General features: G+C 36.9%; 1 protein-coding gene across 1 annotated transcript in view; it reads right to left on the bottom strand.

The window, feature by feature from the left end:
* Positions 1 to 4,040: 4,040 nt before the first annotated feature.
* Positions 4,041 to 23,293, bottom strand: part of LOC121417278 (zinc finger protein 260-like) — a 37,968-nt gene continuing 18,715 nt past the window's right edge. Inside the window, 6 exon segments of the mRNA XM_041610921.1 lie at positions 4,041 to 4,620; positions 4,622 to 5,460; positions 5,629 to 5,796; positions 6,385 to 6,960; positions 8,596 to 8,854; positions 9,275 to 9,354. Of these exon segments, the coding sequence (XP_041466855.1) occupies positions 4,465 to 4,620; positions 4,622 to 5,460; positions 5,629 to 5,796; positions 6,385 to 6,960; positions 8,596 to 8,854; positions 9,275 to 9,354 (2,078 nt within the window). The 3' untranslated portion in view covers positions 4,041 to 4,464.

Genomic DNA, 23,293 nt, shown 5'->3' with positions numbered 1-23,293 from the left:
GATTTAATCTATTCAAGCTTGCAGAAAGTGATGGAAAAGAAGAAAGTAGAATGCATAATCTGATAAGCTGAAAAATCATCAATTTTTCCATGTACAAACCTATGGATTCACAATGCTTCTACATGTATAAACCAAACATGACATCATGGTCTTGAAGCTTGGGAAAAGTACAGGAATACCTTTTTCGAAGTCTATTTTGGAGCTAATTTTAAACAAATTGCTTATCTGGTAAACTATTCATTTATGAAGCTTGCACTGCAGTGTTAAGAAGTATTAAGCTTTTGATTGGTATGTGATTTATCAATTTCAATTTTAGATTCGGTCAGGGCCTAAATACATGAGGGCTGTTGATGTTATGGGGTGTCTCCACATTAATACGTGCCAAATATGAATTTAAAGAGAGCCTCTGACAAGTTTTGTGGTCATACTTGATCCAACAAACAAGCATAAGGATCAGCAACCTGTGAATCTTTTGGATTTAGGTATTAATGGACCTAAAAAAACATCTTTGCTCTTGGAAAATTAATGCCCCAAAATGTATTAACATGTATCATCATGATATATCATAAAAATACTTGTATCAACATGATCATTGATAAACTAGATGTTGATTTGGTACCTGCATGTACTAGTATTCTGTAATTTAAAAAGAAGACAATGTGCATTAGGACATTCTTTACATTTGATTTTGACAAGAACTGTGTTTAAAGCAATCGTAAGTCTAGATTATACTGTGCGTCTGCATATAATCAAGTTGCTACAACTAAAATCAAGTTGTAGCAACTTGATTGTGCAACTATATGTAATACTGTTTATCATATTAAATAATGTACAAATCATCAATACAATAGCATTTGTTTCTCAAAAAAAGTAATAAGAACTTCTTACAAGGTACTTCCAATGTATTTTAATTGTGTCCGTCCGTGATGTCCGTCCGTGATGGAAAATATTTGCAATTCTCTCAGAAGTTTAATATTGATTAAGAATTCAATATGCTGAACATAAAAGCTAACATACCTGAGTGTAAGTTGCATTAACAATTATTGGTCAATGTTAAGCTGTTTAGATAGAAACATTAAAAATGTACAAAAATTCAGAAAACCACATTTCTATCTTGTCCGTCCGTGATATGGCACATTTAGTGGATTCCTATGTTTGTAGGTAACCATGGCAACAAACTTTTTTCATCATTCAGCATACTTTGTCCTACCCTTCTCTATAAAACACAAAGGAACTTTGTTCATCTTATTCCTAATTTGTTACAAGCCTTCAAAGTTTCCAAAATCTATCAAATGTCCGTCCGTGATGAACCGATCACGCTCTTATATGAACATCAGAAATAGCAACAACAAAAAATAAAGAATTCAACAAAAATGCATTTAATATTTTACCAGTTCTCTCTTTAATATGCCACCGTTCTCATAGAATATTTGTTTAGTTTACTCCTGATATTCTTCAACATGAAATATGTGTTCACATTGAATTCTGTAGAATCTCTATCAGGACACATAGTCCTCATACTGAAGCATGCTTAATAAAAAACAATAATAAAAAAGACCAAACCATTCATCAACTACTGAGAATTTACGGACAAGTCCGCCCCCAACAAAGAGGTGATTTGAATAAAGAGAAACATCCAATAAGCATAACACTGGAAATTTCATCAAAATCACTGAGTTGTAAAATAAGAAAATTATATTTTAAAAGTTTTGCTTAATCAAAAAAAAAAACGGCTTTATGCACATCCTAGTCGATAAGGAGACTGACGATGTCAGCACTCGCTATTTTTTGTATTTTATAATATGAAATATTCTGATTTTCTCCTTATTGCCAAGTGAAACAACAATTAATTCTTCCCTGAACATGTTTCATACTAAATGGTTCAGGATACATGGCAAACAGGACAGATCAATGCCAGTAAATAATGATTAGATTGTTCGTCCTTAAATGTATGCATAATATGATACAATCATGTCTGTAGAGTACAGGCTACATGTTTGGGGCCATCTACAGATCTAAAGGACTTCAGCTGCATTCATTTAAAAAAAGTGATTCTGTATTTGCATTGTATTGGCAGTTCCTTGACATCACGCAAGCATGTTTCCAATTGTTCTGATCGCACTTTGTCAAACCAAAGTCTGTTTTCAAAATATATTCAAACTTTAAAGGTATCCATACATACATATTCAAATTATATGCGTAACTTAAAAGGTATGCATAAAATTTGAATATTTAAAGCAAATGTTGTTATTTGACATCCTAGAAGCTTGTCAGAGATTTGTCTGACATAGCAGCAAATAATATATGTCAACCTGTCAATCAGATCGTCATCCTGCCTGAAATGTTGAGTCTTCTCTCCCACTCCTACTCTACAACTCCACTAACAACGCAAGCCAGCCTTCTCTCATCTATTCAATCTCTCACTCCTCCAACTCAACCAGCCTTCCACTCAAGCCTCTCATTCTGCCTACTGCTCAAGCTTTCAACTCTTTCTGGTTTACAGTCCTCTTTAAAATTACACTCATTTCCAAAAGATACTCTACTTTCTAACCTTCTCTTTCTCGCCTCTCTATTTCTCTTCTACCTCTATCAACTTTTATCTCAGTCCTTTCCAGGTCTTTACATATTGTGTACCATATAAACAACTTCAGGGATTGTTTTTGCCACCATCCAATCCTTCAAACACCTTCTGCTAGAATCCAGTTTGCATATATTATTTGGTGCTATGTCACCACGTCTTGGACAGCAAACTTTTAACTTGTCAAAAAACATTGCTTTAAATATATTCAAATTTATCCATACTTCAATATTTAAAACAATTTGCATTAATTTTGAATATATAATGAAAACTGGCTGGGGTTCAAAGAAAACCAGTTGGAAAGATGCTTGTGTGATGTAATGGAACTGTCTTAGCCCATTCAGTATCAATAGAATTCGTTTCTATTGGTAATGGAAAGTCTTGTACAAAATAAATTCATGTAGGTGTCCCTCAGGGCTTAATTATTGCTCCAGTTCTATTTTCACTATTTGTCAACAACTTATCAAATCATGTTACTAGTGCCTCAGTGTATATGTATGCAGATGACTGACACTACTATTTCAGTATCTGGTAAGACTTAAGCACAGGTCAAAAACAATCAAACCCAGGCATTATACAATAGGCCTACCTATTCATGGTTACAAAATAACTGATCTTAAACTATGATAAAACAAAAGTAATGTTATTAGGGTCAAAACAAAAACTAAGTACTACTCATAATCAACAAATATCAATAAATATACAAGGATGTACTCTACAATGTGTAAATGAAGTGAAGTGTCTGGGTATAACAATCAATAATTGCCTTGACTTTAAGCAACATACCAATTCAATGTCAAACCTTATCAAATGTAAGCTTGGCATTATTAGCAGGAATAAACATTATTTTAATAAATCTAAACTTTCCAAACTTTATTGGGGATATGTCATACCCCCTATCCTCTATCGTTCTGTTTTGTTTAGCAAATAAGGAAATTATTTCACGCTTTACAGTTTACATAAAATGGCAGCGTACCCGATATAAAATCGTACATGGGTGAAACGTTCTGAAATCATATTTAAACAACTGAATTGGCCCTCTTTGAACAAAGTTCTCCATAGAGCCTCATGTGTTCTTATGTATAAGTGTATCAACTGATTATTGCCTGCCATTTTATACGTTAGATTTTCTTTTGTCGATGAAGTTTCAAAGAGAACCACACATAGTTCTGACAAATTTGCTCTTCTAAGAGTTTTTACCAAAAAATATCTTCTTTTTCTAGGCTCTTTCAATCTGCTTGACCATATAAGGTTTTCAAAATGTGTTCATTCTTTCAAATACCAACTTAAACTCATATAGACAAATCACATCGTTCATTTAAATGAATATGCTGTACTTATTCGCTATTCCATTGTCTGTGCCGTTCCTAAAATACACTTAATCTCGATTCCTATTCTTTTCTTGTCTTTCCGTTATTCCCACTTCATTCCATAAGAGTAAAACATTTTTTTTTTTTTGGGGGGGGGGGTTATATCTCCATGTATATTAGTGATAAAATTACCAAATGATGTCTTCTGCTTGGCTTTTTATTCCTAAATTAAATTACATTGCCTTATTCATATTTGTAATGTTTTTTAATAATCAGAGCCCTGAGGAACTAGCTTTTTAATGTTTGTAATTGCACATTTATATCATGTACCTTGCCATTTGTATCTCGTACATGTTCTCGTGATTTTACTTTTTCTTTTTTCCTGTATCTCATAAAATGTCCTGTTACAATGTTTTTTGTATATTGTATGTTTTTATGCTGATCAGACCACCCTGTTTACATAATCAAAAATAAACAATAGATAAATCACCTGTACGGACTTGCTTATGTATTGTGAGACTATATGCCCTTTCACATTGATCACAAACATAGGGTTTTTCACATGGCTGGATTCGTTTATGTGCAGTGAGCTGTTGTATTTGATGATGCCCAACCACATTGATTGCATACATAGGGATTTTCACCAGTATGGTTTCGCTTGTCTACTGTGAGACTGGATTTTTGGTCAAATGCCTTACCACATTGATCAAATATGACGGGCCTTTTACCCGAGTGTATGGATTTGTTTATGTAGAGAAAGATTTCGTATTTGACTGAAAGCCTTACCACATTTATCACATACATAGGGCTTTTCACCTGTGTGGATGCGTTTGTGTACTGTGAGATTGGACTTATCATTAAATGCCTTACCACACTGATCACACACATAGGGTTTCTCACCAGTATGGATTCGTTTATGGGATGTGAGGGTACTTTTTTGACTAAACACCTTACCACATTGATCACACACATAGGGTTTCTCACCAGTATGGATTCGTTTATGTTTTGTGAGATGATATTCACCATTAAATGCCTTACCACACTGATCACAAACACATTGCTTTTTAACTGTATGGATACATCTGTGTACTATAAAATTGTTTTTTTGATAAAATGCCCTACCACATTGATCACATAGAAAGGGCTTTTCACCTGTATGGATTCTTTTATGTATTTTAAGAGCATGTTCAAGATTAAATGCCCTACCACATCGATCACAAACATAGGGCTTCTCACCTGTATGGATCCGTTTGTGTCTTCTCAATGCACTTCCATTACTAAATTCCTTAACACACTGATCACACTCAAAGGGCTTCTCACCAGTATGGACTCGTTTATGGATTGTGAGGCCACCTTTTTGACTAAACATCCTACCACATTGATCACACACATAGGGCTTTTCACCTGTATGGATTCGTTTATGTGTTGTGAGACTGGATATCTGATTAAATGCCTTACCACATTGATTACACACATAGGGCTTTTCACCTGTATGGATTCTTTTATGTATTTTAAGAGCATGTTCAAGATTAAATGCCCTACCACATCGATCACAAACATAGGGCTTCTCACCTGTATGGATCCGTTTGTGTACTGCGAGATAGGATTTTTCATAAAATGCCTTACCACACTGGTCACATACAAAGGTTTTCTCACCTCCATGGAATCGTCTATGTCTTTTGAGAATGGACGTTTCATGAAATGCCTTACCACATTGATCACAAACATAGGGCTTCTCACCTGTATGGATCCGTTTGTGTCTTCTCAATGCACTTCCATCAATAAATTCCTTAACACACTGATCACACTCAAAGGGCTTCTCACCAGTATGGACTCGTTTATGGATTGTGAGGCCACCTTTTTGACTAAACATCCTACCACATTGATCACACACATAGGGCTTTTCACCTGTATGGATTCGTTTATGTGTTGTGAGACCGGATATTGCATGAAATGCCTTACCACATTCATCACATACATAGGGTTTCTCACCTGTATGGATTCGTCTATGGGTTGTGAGATCAGATTGACGATTAAAGGCCTTACCACACTGATCACATATATAAGGCTTCTCACCTGTATGGATACGTTTGTGTACTGTGAGATTGGATTTTTCATAAAATGCCTTACCACATTGGTCACATACAAATGTTTTCTCACCTGTATGGATTCGTTTATGTGTTCTGAGAATGGATATTTCATGAAATGCCTTACCACATTGATCACACACATAGGGCTTTTCACCTGTATGGATGCGTTTATGTGTTTTAAGATGAGATTCACAATTAAATGCTTTACCACAATGATCACATACATAGGGCTTCTCACCTGTATGGATACGTTTGTGTACTGTGAGATCGGATTTTTCATAAAATGCCTTACCACACTGGTCACATACAAAGGTTTTCTCACCTCCATGGAATCGTCTATGTCTTTTGAGAATGGACGTTTCATGAAATGCCTTACCACATTGATCACAAACATAGGGTTTCTCACCTGTATGGATTCGTTTATGTGTTGTGAGATTGGATATCTGATGAAATGCCTTACCACATTGATCACAAACATAGGGCTTCTCACCAGTATGGGCGCGTTTATGGATTGTGAGGCTACCTTTTTGACTAAACATCCTACCACAATGATCACACACATAGGGCTTTTCACCTGTATGGATTCGTTTATGTGTTGTGAGATTGGATATCTGATGAAATGCCTTACCACATTGATCACACACATAGGGCTTTTCACCTGTATGGATGCGTTCATGTGTTTTTAGATGATTTGCAGAAATAAATGCCTTACCACACTGATTACATGTATAAGGTTTCTTTTCAAGTATTATGTTTTCCTTATTTCCTGTTTTCAAACTCATATTTTCACCATGTGTAAAATCATTAATTTCACACATGGATTTTTGTATTTCTCCTTCAACAAACTGTAGAATGCTTTCCTTTGATGCATAAAATGGCAAGATAACACCATTAAGCCCATGTTTGTACTTGAGATGCCTTGCAAAGATGAGAGGAATAGCATAGACTGATCCACAATACTCGCATCTGTAGATTCCAGAATCTATCAAGAAAAAAACAATACATATTCATCAAGTATTTGAATGATTTATTGAGGTGACAGGTGCCCTATTACGTTTATCTATCATTAAAACTAAAATCCCCGCTATAACACGGGAGCCTATGTATCTTAGGCAACCCCTATTTCGTTTTCCTCTTAAATAAGTGGTTAGCACCTTGCAGCTTCCCATGAGAGATTTTCTTCTTTTTAACTTCAGCTGTACTTCTCATTTTCTTACGTCATAGTTTAAACTCTTCCCAGGATTTTGCCCAAACAGGAAAGGAAAAGTAGGAAATTTGGCTTGTTTAAAATTATTCCATGTCCAAAAGTCATGAAGACCAAAATGAAGGTCTGAACGACGCAAAATTATACAGAATTATCGATGTAAATAATTTTAACTGAAAACTGGCCCAACAAGTTGCGATGTGCTCGGCACATGGGGAGCTAGCTGTACTTTTTCTCTCTAGCTCTCTCTCCCCCTCTTAAGGTGGAAGATTACAGTGTGCCCCAATTTACGTTATCTCAGTTGTGTCCAAAAGTTTTTTCAAGTATAAATGCTAGGTTGTCATCATGCTATATTACTGTGCTGAAAGGACTAGGTGTGTATATTACAAAGGGCAAGAACAACACACACAAGGTATCCTTGGAACATGGGAGCGTTACATAAAGGACTTGTCAGACATTTTATCCTAAAAGTACTGTTTTATCTGACAGTTACTATGGTAACAGCGCCTCTTAGCAAATCATAATCAAGGAAAGTTGTCAGACGTGAGAACTTGTCACACAACAATGTTGATGAAATTGCTCCTCAGATCTAACACTCCACATTTCACAACATATCAAATAAAACATTTGCCAAAGCTGTAGTCATCCAAACCATCACACAAGACGGTCGAAACCCATTTTAGAGTAAATCAGTTTCAAAGTTTACTATAATTTCCACACGTTGTTTCCCAGCCTTACAATATAATCCTTGAAAGCAAAATACATGATCGGAAAGACCAAGACAATTGCTTGATGTTTGTAACTTCATATCTACATCAAACCAAGAATCAAAGAAAATATTGCAAGAGCTACAAATACTTGTGATTTTGGTTTAAGCCATTTATATTTTCTCTGTACAAGAACGCCAAGGAGATGCAATAACCCTGACGGTGAATTCAATGCACGTCATCAACCAAAACATTATATTGCTCTTCCATGTGCAAAGTAAATGACAGTTTGGCTTACCAAGTATTTGCATATTAAGTGAGCGCAGCTGTTGTTTGCTTTGCTACTGCACTCGTTTCCAATGGAATTTAAGCATTTTTATCGACAATTTGTATGGCATCGGTTTAAAAACCCTAGATATCTCAGAAAATAGAATGCTGCCTAGAAATTTAAGTATATAAATAGGACGTTTACTTTTAATTTCTGAAAAAAACACACACTCAATTTTTTTTTTACCATAATTGACTGATACGACAGTTCGCATGAACAGCGACGATGTGATCTCCCAATTTAGTTTTCCAGACCCCAATGTTCCTGTTGCATTCTAGTTTTCAACAGTCAAATTAGGAGACGGACTAATCATCAAGCCCCTTTAGTCGTAAGCAAATTCATTTTTTCAGGGTATGATTTAAGGCCCTACACGCTTACCCTTTTCATATATGGATTGGAATTGGGTTGGAGCATGGCTGCCTCCTGAAGCTTCTTCTGCCTTCTGATCACATGACAGAATGATGAGATCACCTGACTTGGTCCTCTGATCACCTGATGATATTGGATTAGTTTGTGTCTGGGTAATTTCATCACCGTTCTTCCATTCCAGATCAGTCATTTTCCCTTCTGCATTGGGATTAGCCTCACCTAGCAGATTGCCATCATCATCATACTCGGCCTCTACTTTCATAGTAAACTAAATGTAAATAAAAAAAATCAAGTTACTAAACATTCCAAAAATAAAACCAAACATTTTGACATGTCAGATCATGCAACAAAAACACATGCAAAGAAGAAAAAAATTATCATGAAATATGGGATTTTTATTTAAGCATGTGCCAGAACGTGGCCCAGAACATCGTTTCATAAAGCTGTTCGTAAGTTAAGAGCGACTTTAAGAACGACTGGTGAACCATCGCCAATTCAATATACCATTTACCACAAGAAAGGATCACCAGTCATTCTTAAAGTTGCTCTAAATTAACGAAGAGCTTTATGAAACACCCACCTGGATTAAAAAATGTATGATCTTGTAATCACTGGCAGCGAAGCATGTACTATTGTGTCCTAATGAGCTCAGAGACATGCAAATATTTTCTTTCATACTCGTACTTACTGTATTAATATTCTCTTTTTGTAACTCATTCTTCTCTGTATGACATGTATTTCCCTGTTGATTATGAATGTCAGAAGACCCTAGAGAAGAAAAGAGATGGATTACTATGTACCTGCAAATATATATAGATATAGAATGATTACCATGCATAAGTAATTACTGACGCATGGCTAGCCATGCATCCAGTAATTACTTATGCATAGCAAATTTACTGGAAGCATGGCTAGCAATGCATCGCTGGTTACTTATAAATGGGTGTAAAAAAATTATTCTCCAGAAAATTCAGTCATTCTATAAAACAAATGATACTGTACACAAGTTATTCTACATCAATCAATGCCACTGATAATGTAATATTTATATTCACTTGACTCAATTCTCTGTTACATAGGCCAACAATAATCTTCTGGAATCATCACGTTTAAACAATGAACCAAGTTCAATTCCAATCAATCAGCAAAAAAATTTTCTGACAATTATAAATATTTGTAATACATCATACAACACTTGACTCATTAGGCCTTTATACCTGAACGACATGACAATTAAAAATCACATCAAAATTTAGTGCGTAACTTTCACAAAGAAGGTGATATTACTTTCATTTTCAAAGGATATCAAATCACAATTCCAGTGTAACATTCTGTTGATTTTATATAGTTAGGTTACATGTAGAAACATGATAAATTCACAAACCTCTTGTCTCTGTCTCCTTATCATCACTTTCCTCAATTATTTCTTTATGAATTCCTTGCTGACGCTGCATGAACATTGGTGGGTTGACCTTTAACCCTGTGTATTAAAAACAATAATAGCTTTATCAATGAAACAACAAACTCCCATGAAATGCTAGCAAAACTCTACAAGCAGGGGGTTCTGTCTATTCTGTCATAGAGCTGTTCGTAATTTTAAGAGTTTAAACAACAAGTCCACCCCAATGAAACTTTGAAATGAATAAAAATAGAAGAATCCAATGAGCATATCAATGAAAATTTTATCAAAATTAGTAGATGTAAAATAAGAAATTGATATTTTAAATTTTTGCTTAAAGAGACATTCCAGTAGTTGCAGTAAACACTGATTTCATGAGAGTCTGTAAAACAAGGCTTAAATGTCTTTATATCATCGAGGATCTAGATCTGGTACTGTTACATTAACTGAACTTTGTGAAATCTTGAAATCTACACTGAAAAATGTTCACACCGAAGATCCCCAACACAGATAAGCGCACGTGGGACAATGTATAATTATTGCTTAGAGCGTCGTGCCCGACGCTCTACCCGAATCCTGTGCATATTTCTCAGCAATTACACAATTTCTTCGAGAATCCTTTGGCACATGCGTTTTTTTTATACAGACACTTTAGTGGTCATTTCATTGGATTCTGTACGAACCCATTTTGATATCGTTACCAAAACTAGCATTTACCTTTAATTTCACAAAACAGTGGTTTAATGTCTTCTATGAAAATATTCACCTTAAAAAAGGTGTTTCATGCATGAGTTGTGACTTGGGGCAGACCCCCCCCCCCAGGTACGCTAGTGCTAGTGATCCTTTCTTGTGATAAATGCTATTCACCATTTTTCATTGGTGATTACTTAGCACGTAAGAAAGGATCACCATTTGTCCTAGCTTAAAGTCACTCTTAATTCACAAACAGCTTTATGAAACACCCACCTGGTTATAACGCTTCTGATCTAGCCAATCTCATTTTCAAAATAGGTCTAGGAATGATCCAAGTTCCAGGGACTATATTCAATTTGAAGTATTGATTTTGTAGGGATTGCATGCCTACTTAAAATTTTACTTGGCTTGTAGAAATATTTAAAACTCATGTTCAGATCACATCTAAGCATTTTAGTTTATAAAGTCAAATTTAAGCAAACCATTGTGACATCATATTTGAGCCAAGAAACATGCAATGATTGTATCAATCTGTGTGCAGTATATATGACTGCGTGTATCACAACTAATATATTGCACACAGGCCAGTCTTACATGTAAGTCTGGTAGGCGGCTGACTTAGATTTAAGAAAAATACTTAGCTAAAAATACTGTTGAATACCAAAAATGGTTAAGTATTTTACTTGAACCAAAATGCCCAGTAAAATACTTTAATATTCTGGCCTAAGAATCAAATTGAATATGGGCCCAGGTCTTGAATTAATCTAAGGAACCAAATTTTATTGACTAAATTTTTTATTTTCCAATGAATGGACAAAGGTTCTTCTGACAAATTACTGCACCTACCAACTTCTATCATCATCTCATAGTTTTCCTTGACATTCTGGATACAGATCCTTTCGTAATCGCTGATATCTGCCCATTCATTGGCTGTGAAGTAAACCTGGACATCTGAACATTCATCTGTCTTTGGCAGAGGCATGGTGATTTGACTATACAAGTTATCTCTGTACCTAGGATAAGATGGAGACAGAACCTGTGAGAAAGCTCTTAAAAAAAGAAACAAGTGGAACGCCTCTGGAAGTCTCGCCTGCATCACGCAATCCGATGCGCAGCAGTGCTGACTTTAGAACAGCTCTTGAATAATTATTCACAAAGGAAAACATTCATATGATAATGAAATACTCTGTCCATTGATCCAAAATGACCATCGACCATGATCACATGTGACCTACAATGTGTGCAAAACAATAATTCATACTTGATTAGTAATCAAAAATTACCCTTGTGTTCATGTTTCATGAACTACATGTAGATCCATAAACTTTCTAAGGTATGATGCCAATTCAGTTATACCCCAACATGGCCAAAGTTCAATGACCTTAAATGACCTTTGATCTCAATCATGTGACCTGAAATGTGCCCAGGATATTCAGGGATACATGGTTGCTCTTATGTCCAAGTTTCATGGACTAGATCAATAAATGTTTTATTTAAGTTATGACATTCCCACAAATACCCTCAACATTACCAAAGTTTGTTGACCCTAAATGACCTATGACCTGAAATTCGCACAGGATGTTCAAGGATTCTTAATTACTCTTTATGTCTGAATTTCATGAACTAGATCTATAAACTTTCAAAGTTAAGATGGGAATTCAACAAATACCCCAAACTTGGCCAATGTTCATGGACCCTTAACGACCTTTGAGGGGGGGGGGCAGTCAAATGCATTGTTTTTACACATTTTACACATTGTGTGACCAAATTATTTGCAAACACCCCCTAAACTTTTAACCCCCTTTCACTGGCTCATTTAAACGTTTTGGCCCCTAAACAAGTTGTCGCTTGTGCAGGTAGGGTTAAAAATACCACAAAGGAATACAATATTAACATTGTAAATAAGTGTCATCCAAAAATCATCAGGTGATACTTTAAATAGTCCCAGGGAAAATGCTTGGGGGGCATAAATTAAACACATTTGTCTAGTCTTGAGAAAACAAGTGGAATGCCTCTGGCAGTCTCACCTGCATCACCCGATTCAACATAGCAGCAGTGCTGACATTAAAACTACTATAACTCGCACAAGATGTTCAGTGGTACTTGGTTACCTTTATTTGACATGTTTTATAAACCAGACCAATACATTTACTGAGATATGATGGTAATTCAACAAATACCCCCAATGTGGCCAAAGTTCATTGACCTTACATGACCATTGACCTTAATCGTGTGACCTGAAATTCTAACAGGATGTTCAGTGATACTTGATTACTATCATTTTCAAGTTTCATGAATCAGATCCATAAACTTTCAAAGTTATGATGGTAATTCAACAGATACCCCCAATTTGGTCTAAGTTCATTGACCCTAATGACCTTTGACCTTAGTCATGTGACATAAAACTAGGGCAGGATGTTCAGTAGTACTTGACTAAGCTTGTGGCCAAGTTTCATGAACTAGCTCCATTCACTTTCTAAGTTATGCTGTCATTTCAAAAACTTTACATTCGGGCTTCGGTTAAGATTTGGTGTTGACGCCGCCGTCGGGAAAGCGGCGCCAATAAGCCAGTTCGTAGTTCCTTTCTGTGCATGATCAAAAGATTCTACGCATGATCAGAAGAAGGTCATTTGTACTAAAGTGACATGGTGCTTTAAAATCTAATGAGATAAGCACCAACTTTGATGTCTTGATTATTCATATATATTCTTTTGAATTGTCGTTTTCATTTACATCCACAAAAAACAATGCTTCCACGAATGACTGGTATTTCAGTTTGTCAAGTACAATGTGCAACATGCTAAGATATGCATTCAAAGTAGGAATGCAACAAATACCTTCATTAAGTGTTCATTGGTGTGCTATTCTAGTCACCTGGTCTATTCAATTTCTTCATCCTGCTATGTAAGGCAAGCTTACGTAATATCTTGCTTTGAAATCTGCTTATCATGATGAAAGAAATGAAAGGTCATTTGACCAAAATTGCCCATGAAGTAACTACGAACTGGTCTATAGTCTCCCACTGCTATACAGGCGAGACAAAAATCACTTTTGTCACCAAAATCACTAATTTCGATGCAGTCACAATATATTTTCATTAGTAACTTAGGAATAATTTTTGTATTCACCAGAGTGCTAAAAACTTGAATTTTGGGCATATTTTGGTGGGTTACACTTCATAATTCCCAAGGTTCGTAATATACCTCGATGTTCGTTAATCAGAAAACGTGAAAGGGTTAATCCGAACATTTGTGGCGATATTCCGAAGGTTCGATAATCCGAAAACGAAATAAGTTTCGATGTTCCGAAGGTTCGTCAGTCAGAAAATGAAATAAAGTTCGTTAATCATTACGTTTACGAACTAACGAACCCCATTTTGTTTTTGGATTAACGAAACTTCAGAATTACGAACCTCACTTTGTTTTCGGATTAATGAACCTTCGGAATTATGAACCTCATTTCATTTTCGGACTTACGAACCTTTGGAATTACACACCTTCGCCTTCGGAAATACGAACCTTCGGAACAACGAAGCTTCAGAATTACGAATGTATACAATTTTTGTGTACGCCCTCTATTGGTGGAAATTGTGGAATTATGGCAAGAAAACTTTCATTTTTTAAATAAATCTCTATTTCTAATTTAAAAAAAATGATTTAAAGAATTAAATTTACATAAGAGCCAAGGACGTTAGATCACTTAGATCACTTGTTCACTGCTCCCACCCTGCCTGTGGGGAATCTACAGGTAGGACTATGGTATGCCAATGTTGTACAGAGCACACACTTTAAAAAATCATTAAACCTAGGGAAGTTTCTGAATGTAGGCATGTTATGCCTCTGTATTCAGTTCTAGGTTTTTCCTCCTCAAGATGGCTGGCTCACTTCCGGGAACAGGGCTTTCGTAGTCATATTTTATTGGCTCATTTTTCCAGCATCTATCCAGGGCAGCTTCAAAACTGTGCACACTTGGGGCAGTGACAACATCATTACTTAGGCTGTTCCATGTCTTATGTATTCTAACATAAAAAGAATTCCTAGATATTTTTGGGTCTTTGTCCTTGGTATGAACAATTTTTTACTGTGACCCCTGGTATGTTCACTATATTTTTCTTCTAGATTAACCCTATCTAGGCCGGGGGGGGGGGCCTCGGAGGCCCCCTTAAACAAATCGTGCAATATTTTCGCCGCGCGAATTTTTTTGACCGCGCCACTCGCTGACTTTTTACTTTCAAGTCTTGCGCAACTTTTGAGACCAACTTTGCGTCCTCCGGGTACGTGGTTCCGAAATTACGCAACATTATGTAAGTGCATGTCAGACCGAAAATTGCTCAAAAACGTGATTTCATGTACAAAGTCAATGCAAATTGTGTTTTCAACCAAAATTCATAAATGTATGATTATTTTTAGTTTTGCTGCTCTAAATGTATTTATTTTATGCTTTTTATGATCACAGAAGAGTCCCCAACAAATTTCATTGAAAAAACAATGAAAAACAAAAGGTAAAAAAACAAAGAAATACATAATTGCAAAAACAATAAAATACATAAGAAAATGATTTGATATTGCAATTTTTTCATGTACACTTGCTAAGAACACCACAAAGAGTTTCTATACCACAAATTAGTACATTTGGAGCTTTATTTAGGGAGTTAGAGGAAAAAGTGTGATTTCGCATACTAATTACGCATAAATTAGCATAATCACTTAATAGTGACTCGCACAAAAAAAAATTCTATACAATCTTGGATATTATGTCCCAGGCAACCAGCATGCCAATTTTCGGCGCGATCGCGCTGTCGACGGCCGAGATCTTAGGGGGGGCCTGGGAGGCCCCCCCCCCCGGCCATATGAACTCCCAAAATACCCAGGCCTAGATAGGGTTAAGTTTTGTACATTGATCATAACTATTAAAGTGTTTATATGTTTCAATCATATCACCCCTAACTCTTCGATACGCCAGAGTTGGGATTTTTAACCGTTTAAGTCGTTGTGGATAGGAAAGCTTCCTTAATTCAGGGACTAATTTTGTTGCCCTTCTTTGTACGTTCTCTAATGCATGTATATGTTTCTTCAGTATAGGGTTCCACACAGCATGGGCATACTCAACTTGTGGTCGGACAAGCGACTTATATAACAGAGCAAAGTTATTTTTGTCAAGATAAACAAAAGTTCGTCTGATCAAGCCCATAAGCCTGTTGGCCTTGTTTATTTTTGATTGCATGTGTTCTTCAAAGCTGAGTTTATCATCAATTACAACACCCAAGTCCCTTTCGGAGGTGACATGTTCAAGCGCATCATTCATTAAAGTGTATGGTAAAGCTTCCTGCTGGTCTTGCGTGTTACCAATAGAGAGTACACTACATTTCTTGGGGTTGAATTTCAGCAGCCATTTTTCTGACCAGCATTTCAGATGGTCAAGATCTCTCTGGAGTGAATTGCAATCATTCTGATCTCTTATAAACTTGAATAGCTTGGTATCATCAGCAAAAAGATAAACATTACTTTCAGTAACGACGTCTGGAAGATCATTGATGTATAACAAAAATAACACAGGGCCAAGGACACTCCCTTGCGGAATTCTGCTTTCTACATGACCCCAACTTGAGAACTCGCCATTCACACACACCCTCTGTCTCCTTCCAACAAGGAATGCCTCGATCCAACTAACCACATGTTCATTTATACCAATACTACGGACCTTTTCAAGCAGTCGACGGTGAGGTACCTTGTCAAAGGCCTTCATAAAATCTAAATAAATTACATCAATTGTACCCCTTTCTTCAAGAGCTTTAGACCACTCATCAACGACATTAAGCAACTGCAGCATAGTAGAACGACCAGGCAAAAACCCATACTGCCTATCACTAAAAAATCCATTTGAATTCATATGATCAAGGATCTCATTGCGTAAAATGGATTCCAAAAGTTTACAAGCTATACATGTGAGGCTTATCGGCCTATAATTTGATGGAAGCGATCTATCACCTTTTTTAAAAACAGCACTCACATTGGCAGATTCCCAGTCACAGGGAACACCTTTCTGTAAAGAGGTCTTATAAATGATACTCAAAGGTAGAGCAATTGCTGGAGCTACCTCACGTAAAGTCCTAGGATGGAACCCATCTGGCCCTGGAGACTTAGAAACATCAAGTTTGGAAAGCAAAGAAAGAACACTATCTTCATTTACCACAATTTCACCAAAATCTTCAACTATATTGTGCTGAGCAGGGGTAGGAATATCACCAGGAGGCTCAGTGGTAGAAACTGTAGAAAAATAATTTAGTTAAATGTCTGCTTTATCGCGATCTCCCTCAACAAGTTCAGCTGTTTGTGGATTCCTAAGAGATGCCACTCCAGTTCTAATTTTTGTTTTGAAATGCGCATATGGCCAAAATTTCTTTGGATTCAATTTAACTGCCTTAGCGATATTTTTTTCAGTTTTTCTGGAGTCGTCTAGTAGCTGTTTTGACCCTATTACGAAGCCTGTTATAAGTCTTCTTCTTGCTTACTGTTTTATCTCTAAGATAACGCTCCCAACTCCTATGTTTTGTCTTTATTAGTAAAAGAGTATCTTTATCTATGGGGAAATCACCTTTCTTGCCCCACGATTGTGTTCTAGATATTGTTCTTGCTGGAATGTACTTGTCCTGAGCAGCTTTCAATTTACCTTTGAAAATGCACCATTGCCTTTCGACATCATTACCTGCAGATGCAAGGAGAGTACGCCAGTCTAATGAAGCCAAGGCTTCCCTCATATCAACAAAATTAGCTTTGTCGTAAAGAAATACTTTTTTCATGTTACTGGACTGGTCATAATAACAGTTCAGATTGAACAGCAATATAGCATGGTCACTAGAACCCAAGGGACTGCAGTGTTGAACTGTTGAAATAAGATCATCTCTATTTGTGAAAATTAAGTCAAGGATGTTCGGTTTGAACCCATGTCTGAATCGGGTAGGGTGTGATACATGTTGATACAAAAAGGCATCACGTACACATTCAACAAAGTGAAATTCTTCACTATTTTCATTTTTGGAAGTCGTCCATGAATCCCAGTTGATATCTGGGTAATTGAAATCCCCCATTAATAGAATATGACTATATTTCGTGACGAAATATAGTCATATTCTATTAATGGGGGATTTCAATTACCCAGATATCAACTGGGATTCATGGACGACTTCCAAAAATGAAAATAGTGAAGAATTTCACTTTGTTGTTTTCGTCCTCGAAATACTCGCTATTGTGCTTAACAATGCCATGTTATTTGCTTTACTTCCACTGTCACTTCTATAAAAACAACCAATTAAAAGCTTATCTTTACTCCTTAAATGCAATTCAACGACTTCATTAAAGTCTTGGTGCATTTATGCGTTGACGGCATTAGCACTCAAAGATTCATGAACATGATAATTCCCCTACCAGGGGCATTAAGCACTTTTAGAAATGTACGTCCACGTAGTGGACTGGTACGAGATGACGTCATTTTTTGGCCTGCCATATGCCTCAGGTCCTCACACACGTCCACTATCAGAATTGAGAACCTCGCCACATCCATTTTGCGGTTCTCCTAAATCATAGACGACGTGCACGTGAGTGACGTCATTTTAACCGTTCAAGCTCAGCATGAAGATCAACCTTTCCCTTTTAATACACAGTTTTCAGTGACTTTTTACAAAATTAATGTAAGTTGTACGATGCATAATGTTTACCATATTTGAAATTGCCTTCTGATTTACAAAATATTTATCAATATATTTCCTAACTCGCGTAAAAAGGAATCAAAGCGAGTGAAAGGGCAAGTGTGCACAAGTTGCACCTTCGCATCACCCGACCGGGTCGCCAGGCGATGGTACGCCAGATCTTCCGGGTCGGGCAGCGTGTCATGACCCGCTGGTTATCATGCTGTTTCACGTGGACGTACGTACACGTACCAGTCGAGTGAAATCTAAAATGTTCGCATCTGTAGTGAACAAGGGCAGACGACGACGTTGATTCGAACGATCAGAGGACTGCGACGCCGTTCACGTTCACTGCTTCTAAAAGTCTCCATTGGTAACATTAGTGAAGTGTATTACATATTCATTTAAAGTTAAAGTAAAATCTTAAAATATCACTTTTGTGACCAAAATTACTAATTTCCATACAGTTGCAATTTATTTTCATTAGTAACTTGTGAATAATTTTTGTATTCACCAGAGTGCTCAAAAACTTGAATTTGGGGCATAATTTTTTGTACACCCTCTATTGGTGGAAAGTAATATGGCAAGAAAATTTTCATTTTTTAATCTCTATTTTTAATTAAGAAAAAAATAATTTAAAGAATCAAATTTAAATAAGAGCCAAGTTATATGAATAATAGGTGTAATGGAAACTGTCAGTGTAAAAAAATCAAGCATTTGCCCCAAAGAAAAAGAGAAAATAAGCCAAACATTGCCACCCTTATTTTGCCACACATGGAGATATAACTGATGAGAACAACTGAATTAAAATAACTGGATACTGATGAGAACAACTGTATTTAGATAGGCCTCATTTTTAGATGTGTCGAGGTCCTGGCCCTGGGGCAACTTATAAGTTATATGATCATGTCTGATATTTTATAACCTTGTTCATTGAATGAGTTAGCATGGGCATGGCTAACCCAGTGAGCTAGCCTACGGCCCTTCGCGGGCCGGAGTTCCCTGGGTTGGGGCATGGCCTGAGCCTGGGATTGGCCGATCCGAATCACGCCGCATGCTGCATCGGTATCGTTTGCATCATGTTTGAACTCGTCCACATGCAATATGCCAAGGGCAAGGTAAATGCAATAATGGCTAGGGCTTAATGCACAGTCTGAGCAAATGCACTCACCAAATATGATTCCCATGTATAGTCTAGGCCTACATTGGAAAATCGCAAAAGTCTGCGTTGATACTTGGGTTTCTTGTCGGACTGACAAAAAAAGTGGAAATTGGAACGCCGTGTATCGGACCGGTCGACCGCCAGCATGCAATTTCAGATGATTTTTTTCTTTTCGATTTGTATTGTTAAAAGTACTGTATATAAGGAAAGTATGGAAAGCTATTTGCGCGCAGACTTTTGGCCAATCACGAGCGCAAGTGGTAACTGATCAGTATAGTAGAAGTATCGGCCCATTGGCATCAGGCATTGCCTGTTTATGTTGGATAAACCGGGGGGGGGGGGTACTCACGAAATAAGGCATATTGGGATGTGCCGCTGGAAATAAACGGGTCGCTTTTTGGAAGAAATCTTTAAACATAAGGTATGGTTTTATATGCCCCAATTTTTAGATACTGGCCTTAAACCTGCTATCCTAAAAAGGTTTTTTTCTTCTCAGTTAAGTTTGAGAGGAAATGTGAGAGAATAATGGCCGAATATCATAAGCACGAATATGAAATCATCATAAAACCATAGCCAATGTTTGGGAATTTCTTCCCAAAGGGCGACCCATTCCAGCAGCACATGACGAAAACCTCTCGTTTAAACTTTGAGTCATTGCCTTTGAAAGAGGGGAGAGTTCCAACTCGAAGAGGCTTATCAAAGAAAGTAAACACAAGTAGCCCCTTGTGGGCAACAGTTAACCGCATGCGCGCTCAGACATTTGTTGGCGCAATTTATAGTCATAAATCTCTCTCCCCCTCTCTCTTTGCTCCTGCCTGTATCACTTTGTCATGGTCATCTCTCCCTCTCTCCTCTCTCCCTCTTTCTTCTATACTCTTACGCTTGATATCATCATTCATTGATTCTTTTTTTCTTCTTTATCTACTTCTCCCTCTGCTTCTTCCCTTCTGCCTCAGCTCCTTCATTCTCCTAGCTGTTTCACTACCCGGGGGGGCCACTTCCATTCACGAGTGGATACCGTGCGCGACCACGGGGTCTCGAAAAGCACCCTAAACACGTAATTTCCATATTATGAAAATGCACCTCTTAACAAGTATTGGCGTGTGAAACCCTACCCTTAACAGGTATTGGAAACAAAACGATACTCTTGGCAAATATTACCTGAAATGAACCCAAGTACAGGGATGTTTTATTGTTACGGGTCCTTCGGTCGTCGGCTTTACCTTATTTGGTTAAGTACGACCCCACCTTCTTCTCCTCGCGCAAATCGGACTCTAAACACGTAGTGTTTGGGCAAAAAGGACATTCTTTATAAAACATTTAAATTTGTTTTATCATCCCCGCAAATTCGACCCTAAACACGTAATTTTCCTATAGCGAAATAGATACCCTTTTTTCATTATTTTTGTGTTTTTGACACCCTTATCACGTTACGTACGTAACGTGCCCTATCGTGAAAAGGACATCCTTTTTACGTGTTTTTTTGGTCGCTCATGGTATCCACTCGTCAATGTAAGTGGCCCCCCCGGGTTTCACTATCTACTCCAGTTTCCATCTGTGCAATTAATAATGAGTGCATACCTATTGCGATCTAATTTTTCATACTTTAAGAAATGTTATTTATTAGGAGTATTATCATTGCCACGCTTAACCTCATAATTCCATCATTGAAGTGATTCACACCCCTCTCATTTACATTAGAAACCAAAATCTGGTCTATGAATTAGACTAGTCAATGATAACGAGTTTGCTGTCTTTCAGATTGAAACACTGACTTCCGAGTTCCCGAAGACTGTCTACATGGGAAACTCGGAAGTCAATGTTTCAATTTAAACGAGGCAAAATGCGTCCGTTCGATACGAACACATGAAGAGCGTTGACAGCACGCTCAGCAGAGAGACACTGAATATAACATATCTTGGCTTATACCCGGTCCTTTTCAGAAATTCAAAGTTATATCTGGGGTAGCTATCAATTTAAGAAGTCTTATTTATAAAATGAAGATGAAATAACTAACAAGAAAACGAATCATGATGTCCAGAAATTCAAGCTAGTCAGATTAATCTGCACTTGCAGTAAAACTAAAAACCACAGCCAAGGTCAGTGATGGGCGATGACTATTGTGTAAACAACATATTTTGGCTACTCCCTTCGCAATGCAAGTTGATCATGTCTGTGTTTAGAGGATTCTTGAGTAATATTTCATCTATTTCCAATCAAATTTTCATGCTTTAAAGCTTATTCTGGGATACAAATTCTTGTTAACAACTTTTCCATTATAATATTAAAAAGAGACAACTTTTGTGACAGGAGAGTATCATTAAACCATGCAGCTCAGTAGGAATTCAGCCCCGGGAATTCAGTAGTTGTACAAGCCCTTTATGCCCTTTTCACACCAGAGGGCATTCTGTGGTTTGGGGGACAGATAAGGTTTCTTGGGGTGATGCAGAGAAGTCGATGTTTCAATTCCGAGTTTGCCAGGGCTAACTCGGAGAGATTTAAACAGGAGATTTTCGTATGACATCCCCGTTTTAAGTACCCCCCCCCCCCCCTTCGGAATGGATCCAGGATTTTGCATGGAGGCCCGGGATGCGGTGATATTTGTGTACAAGGAGAAACTTGATAAGCAAAAAATAAGGACCCTCATGCATGTCATATTCCCCCTGGTCTTGTGCCTCTCCACCGAGAAAGAGGGGGGGGGGGGGGGACGGGGACCGGATGTGCACCACCCTACCCGGAATCGCCACTATACGGTGCCGTGCACTTAAGCTGTCTTCATAAAATATGCACAAAACTTTAGAATGCAATAACTTTGATATTTGTTTTCAGTGCATTATCAGAATTTTTTTCATCTATTCAAAAAAATATTCCAACTCAGCCTTGAGCATCCATTCAAACCAATATTTCCGAAATGCCGCAAAATTTTGACTTTTTTCTTTAAAGTCTTGCACAACTTTTGAGAAGAGATTTACAATATATAGCATCATGGTGCTACGTGACTTAATTTAGTTGTTAAACGGTCTGTACTAATTTCCATTGAAAAAAAAACAATGAAAAACAAAAGATAAAAAAAACAAAGAAATATATAAGGAAAAATTTGCTTTCACAATTTACTTTGTGGAAACCTTTAAATTAGTTTGCAAAGATGATGTCAGGAAAAAAAAGGAGAAAATTTGAAGTGAAATAGGGTGTTAAAATTGCAATGGTTAGTAAATTTGTATAGTTTATTCATAATACATAAAAAATAATTATTTTAAGAATTTGTTAATACTGATTTGTAGTTTACGTGGTAAAGAAACAAGGCATGCCAATTTTCGGCGAGATATACCGAACGGTGGCCGCGATCAGAAGGTCCTCAATACGTTTTAAAAAGCCCAGTCTTTCTAGGGTTAAGTACTTATATGAACATCAGAAATTGCGACAACAAAAAATAACGAATTCAACAAAATGCATTAATATTTTACCAGTTCTCTCTTTAATATCCCATCGTTCTCATAGAATATTTGTTTAGTTTACTCCTGATATTCTTCAACATGAAATATGTGTTCACATTGAATTCTGTAGAATCTCTATCAGGACACATAGTCCTCATACTAAAGCATGCTTAATAAAAAACAATAATAAAAAAAGACCACACCATTCATCAACTACTGAGAATTTACGGACAAGTCCGCCCCCAACAAAGAGGTGATTTGAATAAAAAGAGAAACATCCAATAAGCATAACACTGAAAATTTCATCAAAATCAGTTGTAAATAAGAAAATTATA

Source organism: Lytechinus variegatus, chromosome 6 (genome assembly GCF_018143015.1).
Source record: "Lytechinus variegatus isolate NC3 chromosome 6, Lvar_3.0, whole genome shotgun sequence".
NCBI classification, from domain to species: domain Eukaryota; kingdom Metazoa; phylum Echinodermata; class Echinoidea; order Temnopleuroida; family Toxopneustidae; genus Lytechinus; species Lytechinus variegatus.
Note: the sequence above shows the minus strand (reverse complement) of the source record. Positions and strands in the feature narration are given on the sequence as shown.